The sequence below is a fragment of the Sciurus vulgaris genome (assembly GCF_902686455.1).
Source record: "Sciurus vulgaris genome assembly, chromosome: 4".
Classification (NCBI taxonomy): domain Eukaryota; kingdom Metazoa; phylum Chordata; class Mammalia; order Rodentia; family Sciuridae; genus Sciurus; species Sciurus vulgaris.
Window position 1 is genome coordinate 99,827,448 of NC_136464.1, and position 14,834 is coordinate 99,842,281.

Here is a 14,834-nt window from a genome sequence, read left to right on the forward strand (position 1 = left end):
TCTGATAGTCAACAGCAAAAGCTCATTTCTCACTTGTCCCTCAAGTCTCCTGCATGTTGGCTGTGGCCCTGCCACCTTTGAGGACTACACAGCCAGAGCAGCTTCTGTCTGGAATAATGATGGTCACTGCCAGAGGGAAGCAGAGCTCTAGTCAGAAGTGACATGTGTCACTTCCTTTCACATCCTCTTGGTCAGAGCAAGTCATATGAGGTGGGAAATAATCCTTTCACAGAAAGACAGTGTTGATTTTGGGGGAAAATATTTTGAAATTATTATAGATCTCTGAGAAATTGCAAAATTACCAGAAAGGTCTTCTGTACCCTTTACCCAGTTTCCCCTGTGGTAACATGCTATGAAACTACAGCATAGTGCCACAACCAGGAGACCAATGCCAGTACAACCATAGACCCCATTCTCAGTTCACATTTGTTTTACACACTCATTTGTGCATGTGTCAGTTCTCTGTAACACTGTCACATGTGCAGATCTGTGAAACCCTGGCCACAGACAAGACAGAACCTTCCAGAACTACAGAGAACTTCCCTTTGAGGTCATGCCCATCCGCCTTTACCCCCACCTCATTCTAACCCCTGCCATCCACTAATCTGTTCTTCATTGGAGAAAGTTATAAAACTGGAAACATATGGCATGTGACCTTTGGGGATTGGCTTTTTTTCACCCAGCATGATGTCCTTAAGATCCCTCTGACTTGTAGATATCAATTGTTCATTCCTTTTGATTACCATGTAAACTTTTGGGGTATAGATGTATCAGAAATATTTTTTGCACAGTAAGACTCTAGCCTAGTCTCCAGCTGTTTCTTGGTAACAATGTTTGGTTCACAGGTGGCACTGACTTCTTCAGGCAGTTTGGAGGGAGTGAGTGTGCTGAGGCTGAGTCCCCCACAGATGGCACCTGGGATACATGCAAGTCATCCCTCCCAGAACTGGGAAGAGGAGGAGAAATATAAGAGTCACTCAGATTTGGTTCTTTGGATTACCAACTGATTTCATGGAGGCAAGTCAAGCCTCAGTGGGTGGCTGGAGCAAGATGTCAAGGGCCCTCACAAGACCCAGGATGCTGCATGCCAACCTCTAGAGGCACGCACCATCCACTGCTGGTCAGCAGGAGCCCACTTTAAGGGAACTTCTGGCCCAAGGCAGAGGCCAACATCCTGTCAACCTCAAGAGGCCTGGGCAAGCCAGGAGTCGTTCTCTTTTTCCACATATGTAGAGCAAGGAATGGATTAGACAGGTTTTAAGATTTCTTCCAACTCTAATTCCATGGATTTAACTGGCAGAAGAATCCCAAACTCGAGGGATGCCTTATAAAGGAAATGATAATGACGGTTTTCTCCTTTATTTTGAAAATTAGGCCAGGACAGCCCCAGTTTGGGGAGGAGTGGGAGAAGAAGTTATATCTTTTCGATTGACTAAGAAAATAAAAAGAGGGAAATGAAAATGTCACTGGGATCCTTTACTGAGTAACATGTCCCTGCCTGTATTTAGGTTTCAGAGTCCAGTCCAGAATCATAATTCACATAACAGCGAAACTCATTTGCCAAGTTTCGGGTGTGTTTTGGAATAAACTTGCACATCCTCACATCCAGGAGTTGCGCTGCCTGTTCTTCCATGACGGCACCTGAGGAGAACAAATCCAATGAAACTCCAACCAGGAGAGGGGACCAATCATGGGCTGTGGAGCGGATTCTAGAATACTTGAAACAACTAACACATAGGTTGGGGGTCCATTCTTTATATCCCATTTTACCTTTTCAGACATTTTACAAAATATCTTCTTTTTTCCATTTCTTTTTTAGTTAATAAGTAATTTTCCTATTTCTGCAAAGCTTAGACACTTAGAAACAGAAGTAGATTATATTTATAACGGAAGACAAGAAAGCAAAAAGAACTGCTAGGGCTTCCCAGATGTTGAGTCGAGAGTCTCTTTTTTTGGTAGTATCTAATCTTACAAAGCATATGAATGAATATGCACCACCTTTTTTCCCAACTCTCTAATTTCTCTCCCAGCCCACTCCTTGCCCTGTGGTCCATCTTGCCCAAAGCACCCCTCTCCCAATACCCACATGTTGCAGAGAGCACCAGCCAGAAACCAGAAGAATCCCCGATTCTTGCTTTCTTCCCCCTCCACCTACAGAGCATAGCAAGTTCTTCCAATTTCATCTCCCAACTTGATCTTTTATCTATTCCTACTGCTGTAACCCTGCCAGAACTAGTGTCATCTCAGCTGGACCCTGTGGTGGCTCCACATGGCACCTGCATCCACCAGCCTCTTTGGTACAAAGCTACAGAAACCATCTTCAGACTAATTGGACCCCACTGCTTTCAGACTGAACATTGTAAAAGGAAGCCTCGGTTCCTTGCTGCCACCTGTACAGGGCTGGGGTGGGGACACCTTTTGTTGCACACTGCTTGACACCACACTTTGGTCTCATTGGGCCCCTGCATGTGGGCTGTGCTGAGCCACTCCTGCCAGAGTTGAGGGAATCTGAACTGTCCACTGAGACCTTGCCCCGAGTCTGGCGTTCCCTCCTAGTCATTCCCAGCACCAGCCTGGCTTCTCTCTTTCTTTCATCACACTTAAGAGAATTAGAGCTTCAATTCTTAGGTTTGTTTTGTCACATTTTTTAAATACTTCTCTCCTAAAACTAAAAGGTATATCCTTTGTGGCTGGCACATAGGGTTAGTAAACAGTTGTCAAGTGAATGAACATTAAGTAAAATTACATTGGTATGAACAAAGAATGGTATTCTTCATCAAATAAACAATTTTGCATCACCCAAGAGCAGACCCCTTGCAGCTCCAGGGCACAGAGCAGAGCAGGGTATGCAGGAAAGAAGCTGCGGCCCTGAGGACCTGGGAGGAGGACCTGGGATCAAAACAAGCACACAGACACAGGGGCTGCACAGAAGTAAAGAATGGGTAGGTGGAGTTTTAGTTCTCAAATGTTAACAGATCCACCTTAAGAAAGTGTATCAGTTGCACAGCAAGAAAACTTTTACTTTAACGAACCTAATGTAATGTTTAGCTCTATAACTTAAGGTAATTCCCTTTATAGATTCTGATTTTCTCTGTATCACTGGTGAAGTCTGGATCAAATACTATTATTACTATGATGACCATTAAGTAAAAATAATGACTTACATGCATCAATGTAAGCTAAGAATTTCATGATCAGCACTATTCACCATGACCCTTAAAAGCAAGTAGTATTATCAGTTCTAGTTTACAGATCAGAATCCCAGGGCACAGAGAGGTTAAATAATTTATTTAAGATCACATGATAAGTGGTTAATTCAGTTCTAAGATTCAGAACTAAGGATTTGAGTTCTAAGATCTCTTCTAGCTCTTAGAACCCAAGTCTTGATTATCCACTGTCATCAGCCTATATGAGACACAAAATGTGGTACCTACCTGTGCACAGCAGAATCTTGCCCCTCGTCAGGTACTTGATGGTTTCTGATGTCTTTCTGAGACATTCCTCAGAAAGATAGGGAGGATCTGCTATTACAATGTCAAAACTATGTGCAGCAATTTTTTCAGGTAAATCCAGTGGATTATTATAATCATAGAAGATAAATTCTTCTCCATACATGGCGAATCTTTTGTCATATTCAAAGATGTATATAGAGAAGTCTTCTCTGTGTAGTTCTCTGAGCTTCTGATAAACACTGGGGGCACTCACACACGCTATTCTACAATACAAAATGATACACTGTGAAAGATCTTTAATGGTGATAAACAACAAATACTTTGCCCCAAAATAATGGGTCCTTGTGTTCAGATTTTCTTGAATCAAATAATAGTGCAAGCTAATGATTAGTAAATTTTTGAGGAAAAATTATACAGCCTCACTTTTAAAGAATTTGGTATTTAAAATATGTAACTCATAATTTTGGTTTATGAAATAATAAATGTATTTTTATAGAAAAAAATATTTAAAACACCAGGCACACATTATGATAAAAGTTAGATGCATTTAGCCAAAGCCTAAATTCATCAAGTGTTTTCATTTTGAGACTTTAATACTTCTTCCAAATACTTTTAGTCCAAACTAAATATTTTGAAGTCATTTTGTAATATTCATGATCTTGCAAGAAAAATCCCAAGTAACTCCCTAAATATCTCTAGTTTTCCAAAAAGATATGCTAAAATGAGGTCTTGCTGCAGACAAACACTCTGAATGTTTGCATCTTTTTTTTGTGTGTGTGTAAGAAAATTGAAGAATCTATTTTTTTTTTTCCTAGTGCTTGGGATTGAAAACAGGGCTTTGCGCGTGCTAGGCATGCGCTCTATCACCGAGCTACATTCCCAGCTCAGACTCTATTTCATTACAAGCAGTCCACGGTTTATGAATGGGTAGTATTCTAAGAGTTAACTTTTAACTCCAATTGCTGAAAAAGCCAGAAGTCACCTAAATATTGAAATGCTGAGTTGACTGTGGTATGTTTATTCTAACAATAGCCACTTTAAAAAGACTGAAATAGCACTTTTGTGCTGATTAGGACTGATCATCAAGATCTATTCAAGGAACAGAGAGGAGTAAAACGTGATTTCATGGGTATGGAATAGTAAAGGCTAGTGAGGTCAAAATGTGTGTCCTAGCTGACTGGTGAGGATGTGGCCTCCCAGTGCAGTACTTCTGCATGGGGCTGGGGGAGAAGGAGCACAGGGACAGTGGGATCCTATCCCTACTTGGCTGAAAGAGAACAAGCTGCAACATCCAGGATCAGGTGCACACAATGGAAATCCCTCCCGTCCCTTCTTTTCCTTTTCCTTCCCTCCCTCCCTCCCTCCCTCCCTCCTTCCCTCCTTCCCTCCTTCCCTCCTTCTTCTTTTTTTTTTTTTTTTTTTTGTGTGGTGCTGGGGATTGAACTTAGGGCCTTGTGCTTGACAGGCAAACACTCTACCAACTTGAGCTATATCCCCAGCCCTGTCCCTTCTTCTTCTTTTCCCTTCCCTCTCTCCCTTCCTTCCTTCTACACAGCTACACCCCTAGCCCTGTTTATTTTTTATTTTGAGACAAGGCTTTGCTAAGTTGCCAAAGCTGGCTTCAAACTTGCTATCCTCCTACCTCAACCTCCCGAGTTGCTGGGGTTATAGGTGTGCACACTGTGCTCAGCTTACGTACAACAACAACAACAAAATATTCTGAGAAAGAAAGAAAAATAAACATATTTCCAGGCAAACAAAATCTGAGAGCTTGCCTTGAGCAGGTCTTCTCTGCACTTCAGGCAGGGCAGTGGACCAAGTTGCAAGATGGAATGAGACCCGAGAGGCTGGAGAAGTTGGCAAAAGACAATGAAGGTTATCAGGTAGCGCCTGAATCAGCCAACCACTAGGTGACCTTTGGCAAATGACTGAATCTCTCCAGCCTTGCTGTCTGTCTTTAAAATGGAGAGTATAAAAGTAATGACTCCACAGAGACAAGAGGACAGAATAAAATGACAGTGGTAAAGCACTTAGGAGACAGGGCACATTGTGCTCAATAAATTATATTTACTATCATTCATCTTTAACATTATGACTTGGTTCCTACAGATATTGATGTTACCTTTCAGAAAAAAAAGTTGCTTCCAAGGCTCTCATTAATGGGGGGGAAAAAAAGAAAGTATCCATAAGAAACATCTTCAAGAAGTACTGTAGTTTGGGTCTTGAATGTCACCCAATGACCTATGTGTTAAAGGCTTGGTCCCCAGCCATGGTGCTACTGGGAAGCAGAAGAACCTTTAGGAGGTGAGGCCCAGTGGAAGGAGTTAGGTCATTAGGGATGTGCCCTAGAAGGGAATACTGGGATCCTGGCCTTGTGCTGTCTTTTTGCTTCTTGGCCATTTAGACTCCTCTACCATGTGCTCTTGTCATGATGTGCTGCCTCACCACAGACCCAAAAGCATTAGGCCAACCATGGACTAAAAACTCCAAAACCATGAGCCAAAATAAACTTTTCCTCTTTTTAAGTTGATTTATCTTAGATATTTGTTATAGAAATGGGAAGCTGACCAACATACTAAGAAAAACCTATAAACAGCAACATAATAATAAAAAAAAAAGAACAGAAAAACAAAAATCTTTAAAACTTCAAGGTAAAAATGGCATATTGAACACATTTGTGTAGATTTTTTTCCTTATGGAAGCCCACCAAGTAACACAGGAGTAAACTTTTGTTTTGTATGGTTCTTTAGATATAAACTTTTAAGAATAAATGCAATAGGAGAGGAGAATAAAGAAACCACACTTTGATGGGTGTGGTGGTGCATACCTGTAATCCCAGTGGCTCAGGAGGCTGAGACAGGAGGATCACGAGTTCAAAGCCAGCCTTAGTAACTTAGCAAGGTCCTGACTAACTCAGTGAGACCCTGTCTCTAAAACAAAAAAATATAATTTAAAAAAAAGGTCTGGGGATGGCTCAGTGGTTAAGCACCCCTAGGTTCAATCCCTGATACACACACACCAAAAAAGAAAGAAACCCACACTTAGGAAGTTGAAAATGGGTGGGCGTTAACGGGCTCAGTTGACCCAAGAAAGTCAAATCTGACAATGGCAGTCAGGAGAGCTGAGTGGCACCTTGGCTTATGTCATAGAGTTCCCCCAGGGCTCAGGACATAGGATACTCAAGACAAGGCTAAAAACAAAAAAATCTGTTGAAACATCTATACATTTTTTCCTTGCGATACTAGAGATTGAACCCAAGGTCTCACACATGCTAGGCAAGTACTCTCCCAGTCCTTTTTATTTTATTTTATTTTGGACAGGGTCTTACTATGTTACCCAGACTGGTGTTGAATTTGTGGTCCTCCTGCCTCAGCCTCCCAAGTAGCTGGGATTTCAGGACTACACCAAAATGATCTATTTAAAAAGCAATTCATCCCTGGGATTCTCTTCCAAACCCATGTCTTGAAACATCTGCCTTCCATGACTTGCAGAAACTGGAGGAATGTTTTCTGGATTGGGGCATGCTCAAGAGAGGGATGCCAGACACAACTTATGTTGTAAGTGTTCAGCTCAGTGACAGGGCTCTTGTCTAGCATGCTAAGGTCCTAGGTTCCATACCTGGCCCTGAAAAGAAAAAAAAAAAAAAAAGCAAAGCAAACCAAAAAAGAACAAAAGAATAGGAAGTTAGAAGGAATACATTAAACTCAACAGATATTGAGACTTCCTCTTCTTTCAGTCATTTAAGGATGCTTAACTTCCAGGGAAGAATTAAGAGAATCTTCCCTAGATTTCTGACCAGCCTATAGGAAAATGCTATGCACATTGACACTAGGGGATCTCTAGGAAATAGCTCATCCTGATTCTCCAATTGCAGAGACCAAAGTAGATAAGATAGGGCTGCAGGTATAGTTCAGTGGTAGAGTAGGTGCTTAGCATGTGTGAGGCCCTGGGTTCAATCCTTAGCACTAAACCCCAAAACTACAAAACTACAACAATAAAACCGAAGTAGATAAGGAACACCCCAGAACACCCACATGTCAAAACTTCCAGCTTTTGGGTGTCCCACCCTTAAATATGAATGGACAGCTGAGGGTCAACAGACATGCAAAGAAAGCATCTAATATTAGATAAGTATCTAAGGTTAAACAAATAGAAAAAAGCATTTCAGAGTAAATAGAAACTATTCAAGGAAAAGAAAACATTTATAAATCCTGTAACTAATATTCCTGGAGAATTTAAGACAAATTTGTCCCAAACTAAAGGACATAGGTTACAAGAAAAAAAATGTTCCTTAGTGCTCAATGCAATAGATAAAAGTGGCAAAAAAAAAAAAAAAATAGACATTTTGAGTACCAAGGATTAAGAAAAGAAAACCCTAAGCCTGTGGTGGGGAAGAATGGGAAAAAACCAGGTTTCCTACAAGAAATCAGAATGTCATTGGCTTTTTCAACAGAACCAATGGAAGCTTGGAGACAATGTAGCAATACCTTCAAAATCCAAATTTAAATACTCAGAAAAATTATCACAACCAAGTGTTGGGGAGAAGTCCTTTGTGGTAATTAGCTTTTTCTTGCTATTACAAATACCTGAGAAAAACAACTTAAGAGAAGGAAAGATTTCGGCTCACAGTTTTAAGGTTTCAATCCATGGTTGGCTGGCTCCATTACTTTGGGCTATCATGGTGGAAGGGTAGGACAGAGGAAAGCTGCCAGCTCATGGCATCTGGGAAGCAGAGAGATGGAGAAAGGGTGACAGAGCAAGAGCAAGAGCAAGAAAGCAAGAGAAAAGGAAGGTGTCAGGAACAAGATACGGTCCCCAAGGGCATGCCCCAGTGACACACTTCTTCCAACTAGGCTCCACCTCCTACAGTTTATACCAACTCCCAATAGTATATGCACATTTTTAGTCAATCAGTGAATTGATCCACTGCTGAACTTCGAGCTCTTATAATGCATTCACTTCCAAAACTACAACTACAAACATGATGGCCTTGGGAACCAAGTCTTCAACACATGAGACTGGGGAATTCCAGAGCCAAACCATAACATCAAGTGCAATAGTGCAACACCTGGAATCCCTGCTACTGGAAGCTGAAGCAGGAGGGATCATGAGTTCGAGGCCAGCCTCTGTAACTTAGCAAGACCCTGTCTCAAAAAATAGAAAAGGACTGGGATATAGCTCAGTGGTAAAGTATCCCTGAGTTCATTTCCTAGGATTTGGGGAGAGAGAGAGAGAGAGAGAGAGAGAGAGAGAGAGAGAGAGAGAGAGAGAGAGAGAGAGAGAGAGAGAGAGAGAGAGAGAAAGGGAAGAATAAAAACATTTTCAGATATGAATCCCTCCTATGTACCTTTTCTGTGGAAGCTATAGGAGAATGTACCCCATTTAAATGAGGTTGTAAACTAAGAACTGGGGATAGGACACAGGGACTCTAGAACAAAGAGAGGTAAATAGACCCCTGGCATGCTGGTGAAGCTCAAGTAAGAAGAGCTGAAGCAAAACTGGAAGACAGCCAGTTCAGATTAGAACAGGTTGCAAAGCCTAGGAGTAACTTTTTTCAGTTGTCAAAATGTTTGTACTTACTGATAGGAGAATTTGGGGGTTAATTAATAATATGGATACAGAATACATAAAAGTAAGAAAATTATTATCTGCATAGAAAATAAAAAGTTGTAGAAAAGAGGAAAATTGAAGTTTTAACTATAAATAACACTATACCTCCATAACAACATGAACTGGTACTAACCAAAATTAGGATATGACTATTGGGAATATGGACAGAAAGCATGCATGTTATGTGACTAGTAGAGCATGAAGGAGTTAAATCCTCATTCTCTATGGTGAAAGGTCAAGAAAGACAGAAGTATCCCCTTAACTGTGGTTTTGCTTTCTGCAGTTTCAGTTATCCGTAACTGATACAGTTCTAAAACATTACATGGAGAACTCCAAAAATTGTTCATAAATTTTAAATAAATTTCAGTTGCTGTTGTTGATCTATTACTGTGCCTAATTTATAAATTAAACTTTATCATAAGAATGTATGTATGCAACAACATGGCATAGAAAGAGTTTCATACTACCTGTGGTTTCAGGTACCCACTGGGGATCTTGGAGTGGATCCCCCTACAGATAAGGGGGAATGACTGTAAATGTCTAAAAAAAAACAAAACAAAAGGTGGCAATATAACATGTTTTTCAGAAATCTGACTATAAATACTAAAAGAATCAACTGAAAAGAAGCTGAAAGTGGGGCAGGGGGCAGGCACGAGGGAAGTTAGTAATGGAGGTTTTTCTGAATAAACCTTTTCAGAAACATTTGACTCTTTAATATATGCATGAAAAACCTTGACAAAAATAAAAAAACAAATTAATAAAAAAGAAAACCTATATTAACAAAAGACCAAACATGATTCTCTCTTTTTTCTTCTTTTTTTTTTTTAGCATACTGGGGATCAAATCCTCGGCCTTGTACATGCTAAGCAAGTGCTCTACTACTGAGCTATGCCCCCAGCCTCCAGGGTGTTCTCTTTTAAAGCAAACTCTAGAAGTATGAAGGAACAAAATGAGTTAGAAAATGTTAATATAAAGAATAAAGGGCTGGGGATGTAGCTCAGTAGTAGAACATTTGCCTAGCATATGCAAGGTCCTAGGTTTAATCTCCAGTATCACCACACACAAAAATATATAGAGAGAGAGATTAGAAACTCAGTGCTGAAGCAATTCTTAAATGGGTCATGTGCTGCAAACCATAATATTTGCATAGGATTGTACAAACAAATGTCTCACAAACCATCTCTCATCTAGGAAGAACATTCAAAATATTAACTTACAGATCCATTTAGGGTTCATAAGTATGATAACCAGTTTTCATGCCATTGTGTGAGATGTGCCTCAGATTCATTTTGACTAAAAGACAAAAAGGAAACAAGTTTTGGACCTCACCTGCCACCTTCTCCAGCAGCAGCAATCACCTCCTGGGCTAGTCGCAAAGCAGTTTCCTGACTATACCAAAACTGGCTCAATTGCTGTAACAGAGGAAAGGGGTGATATCATTTTAGAATTCACATACCTACTATACCAGTGTGCATGTATTCACTTTTTCCTTTTGAAAATTAATTTTTCTTTGAAGCTATGTTAAATCCATACAAGTCCGTAATGTATGAATTAAATTTATGCATTAATTATCAGTGGCTACTAACATGACAAAAGGGGACAGAAAACCAGTTAATGTTTCTCTTGAGAGAATATACCCCTATGAGTCTCCCCCCATGCTCCAAAACTGAACTTGGAACTGACAAGGCTTCTAGATTCAGCTACAAGTGAACACAATCACCAACAGAGGATGGGAGAACGTGTTAAAAGACACCACAGGGATGCAGACAATTTTTTTTTCCCCACATGACCTCATGTGCATGTTTCTGAATTACTTATTTCTCAATTAGGGCTAACTATTTTTGCTTTTTTTTTTCCATCTTGTTCCATTTCATGCTGGTTGATGCTTTTAAAATCTACTGATCCTTAAATATGTATTCATATTTGTAAATTAAGAATAACCTTAGTGGGAGTAAAGTAGCTAATCTATAAATCAATTTCTTCAACAGGCTTCTCTCTCCTCTGAATGACAGGGCTGGGGGTAGACTCGTTGCCTGGGGCATAAACTGAGGATTCTTCATTTAAAAAATTTATCCAAGGATTAGGGACAGAACTCAGAGGCAGAGTGCTTGCCTTACAAGAGGTCCTGGGTTTGATTGGTAGCACTGCAAAAAATAATAATCCCAATCCTAATCTGTTCAGTGTCCAAAAAAAAAAAAAAAATATCTATCAACTGATGAATGGAGTACTACACACACTTTTTCCATGGATGGAAAAAGTTAATTAGCAGCTGGCAGGGCCTGGGAGGATCAGGGGATTACAAGGTGACAGTGAAAGGGCATTCACTGAATGACTTTTTAAAGCAATGAAAATGTTTTAAAATCGACCATGGTGATAGTTGCGACAATCTTATGAATTGTGTCCCTAAACTCAGTGTAGTATATTCATAAAATTATGAATATACTAAAAACTACTGAATTATACCTTTAAAGGGCTGAACTGTGTGGTACATGAATTATACCTCAAGACTGAAGTCGGATCAGATAAGGAAAAACTTACTCTGAGTAAGGAGAACAATAGCGTACGTCTGTTTGGAATGGGGCTGCCTTTTTTCCTTTTTGTCTATCATGGAGCTCCAGAGTTACCTTGGATTCTATTTTATGTTTCTTTCTGGCTTTATTTCCCAAATTAGAGCATTCCCAAAGCAGGATCTCCAGTTTGATTAGCGAGGAATCCTCTGGGATTTGGCCTGGAGGTGGCTGATTCTGAGGCTCTGTTTCACTTCCAGATATGACTAGAAGGGGAAGAGACCAAATGGCCCCACCAGGGTAGCAGCACACTATTTAATTAATCACAGTGATATTGGTTCATGATCACTTTGACCTGTTGTGTTCATAGGCTCTGAGTTTGGATCAGGCATCCCTGGTTCCCCACCGGGAAAAAGCTCCCTATTCATGGTGGTTCTCACTTATGACGGCAATTTTCACTGCTGCTTCACAAACCATCTGAAACTCACTTGCTTTCTTCAGAAATTCTTCAAAAGTTCTGTTCAGTTCAAGGCAATCTTTGTTCCTTTATTATTTTCTAAGGTAATTTTTTTTTAAATGACAGGGTCTTGCTATGTTGCCCAGGTTGGTCTCTAACTCATGGGTTCAAGTGATCCTTCCACCTCAGTCTCCCGAGTGGCTAGGGCTCTAATGTAATAATTTTGATAAAAACGTCTTTACTATTTTTTCAGTGCAAAAATGTAAACTGATAATCCATGCGACTAGTTTATCATCTTGCATCAGAAAATCTAATACTTTAAAAATAATCTCACTTAGTAGATGCGTACCACGATTTTACCTCTTCAAACTGACTCTGTAACCTAACTCTGTAAGGCATCGTTGCTGAGCTTTCTTAAATAAAGTCAAGAAACATTATAATTGCCCTTTTAAAAAGTACTCTAGAATTTAATTATTCCCCTTTGAGGCTGATTTAAATTTTCTAGTTTTTACTATTATCAGCCTGCTACAATAAATATCTCTTTGGTTTTCCCCTTTGTATACATGTACATATAATTCTTTTTAAAAATAAATATTTATACATATTTTTAGTTATAGATGGACATAATACCTTTATTTTATTTATTCATTTTATGTGGTTCTGAGGATGGAACCCAGTGCTTACGCATGCCAGGCAAGTCTTCTACCACTGAGTCACAACCCCAGCTCACATGTGCATATAATTCCCTGGGAGAGATTTCTAGAAATGGAATTCTGGGTTGAAGGGTGTAAGCATTTAATATGTTGGTAGCTTCTGTCAGACTGCCCTCCCAAAATGATTGAACCAATTAAAATTACTACCGACCATGTTTAACTATTTTAATTTGCATTATGTTACTGGTACAGTTGAACATTTTTTCATGTGTTCAATTATTCAGTTTTATGTTTTCTTTTATAAACTATTCCTATCCTTCCCTACTTTTCCATTGGGTTGCCTACTGTTTTATTATATTTTATTTATTTGTAGAAGCTCTTTATATAGTCTATGAGAAAAGAAAAATGACAGGTATCAGCGCTAGCCTGCAACTACTACCTCTAGGCCCAGTTGCTCTCTACTTAACAGAAACTATTTTAGAAAACATCATTTATTCTTGACTGTGATGGAGCAAAACAAAATGACCACTCTGTAATCATGTCTGAGTACAGATAAAACAAGAACATTGCAAGTCACAAAAATGATCCTTTTCACAGATAACATGAGGACCTGCTGATGCTTTACACATTACAGCTTTAGCCCACTTGATTCCTTCCCCCTCCCAGACAGTAATTAAGCTATTCAATTACAGAATTATCTGCTTTCTGACAGACTTCCCCCAATACCTAATGCAAGCCCGTATCACAGAACAATCTCTGAACTCCCTCTTACTAAGATGATTCCCAGCTTCCCCATGGCGTACAGTCTCTTGCTGCAAGAAGTAATAGATCCAGTTCTATGGTGTGCTGATAGGTGTGTTTTCTGGTATCTTTGGTGGACACAAATATCTGCATGTTAATTCTTTAGCTCTCATGTGTGATACTTCTCTTGTCTTTTAAGCTTGTTTATGAACCCAGGATCTCACACATGAGCACTCTACCACTCAATTACACTCCCACTCCTTAAAAAAAATTTTTTTTTTTTTTTTTTTAATTCTGAGACAGGATTTTTCCAAACTACCCAGGCTGGCCTAATTTAAAATTCTCCTGGGTTGTAACTTAGCAGTGGAGCCTTGCTTTGCACGAGTGAGGCACTGGGTTCAATTCTCAGCACCACAGAAAAATAAATAAGTAAAACAAAGGTATTACATCTATCTACAACCCATAAAAATATATATATTTTAAAATTCTCCTGTTTCAGGCTCTCAAGATCTCTGAGATTACAGGCATAAACCACTGTATGTGGTGGTAAGTTTCTAATTATATATCAACCCTCTCCTTGTTTCTCCACCTTAAATCATGAAAATATTGTATTTTCTTTTAATATTCATTAGCTTTATGTTTCATTTTAATTTAATGAAGGTTGAAGTGCTTTGTTTTTTAAAATCTAGGACACTATGTCATTTAATTCCCACCTGTCACTCTGGGTGGCTTTCCTTGACTCCCTACTATCTGAGCAGTCTAGGTTGGTGTCCTTACTTGTTATTCCCATAGCACACATCAAAAACAGTCATCCCTTCTGTCTCAGAATAGTTTGCTTTATTTATTGTTGCACTCACTTTGACCTTTTAAAAGGTTTATCTGGATGATCTTATTAAGATTTAACTGTTCTACACAACTCAAAACAAGACCAGCATTCAGAATGACAACAATTAGAATAAGATGTTATTCAAAATGGCACATGGTATGACTATATAAACAAATCTTGAATAATATCTACTGACTATAATGAGAAGCAAGATTGCTTCACTTATTTCCATCTGGATGTCTATATAGTGTTTACTGAATATATACTTATAAATACATGTTTAAAAATGTTTCCAAAGATAGAACATTCACATACATTTGTAAATATGCATGATTTCATGTGTATGTCTCTCTCTATCCATTTTTAGCTACAGGAAAAATGCCCAGCTCTGACCTCGCCCTCTTTGCTTAGGATAGCTGGAGGAAAGCCCTAAGTGCATTTAGCATGTAAGACCCTCGGCTTCACTGGATTTGGGATGATATCTGCTGGCTGGCCATGAAATTGTCCTTCTCCCTCACCTAACACTGTTAGGAGACAATGATGTGTTTTGGTTCACCTCTTCATAGCACTCAATTAAATTAAAAATCC

General features: G+C 39.4%; 1 protein-coding gene across 1 annotated transcript in view; it reads right to left on the reverse strand.

The window, feature by feature from the left end:
• Window positions 1–1,337: 1,337 nt before the first annotated feature.
• The window catches only part of EEF1AKMT1 (EEF1A lysine methyltransferase 1), a 38,383-nt gene continuing 24,886 nt past the window's right edge, over window positions 1,338–14,834 (reverse strand). Inside the window, exons 3-5 of the mRNA XM_079138880.1 lie at window positions 10,392–10,474; window positions 3,435–3,715; window positions 1,338–1,641 (exon numbers count right to left, since the gene is read on the reverse strand). Coding sequence (XP_078995006.1) covers window positions 1,505–1,641; window positions 3,435–3,715; window positions 10,392–10,474 — 501 coding nt within the window. The 3' untranslated portion in view covers window positions 1,338–1,504. The remainder of the gene's footprint in view (window positions 1,642–3,434; window positions 3,716–10,391; window positions 10,475–14,834) is intronic.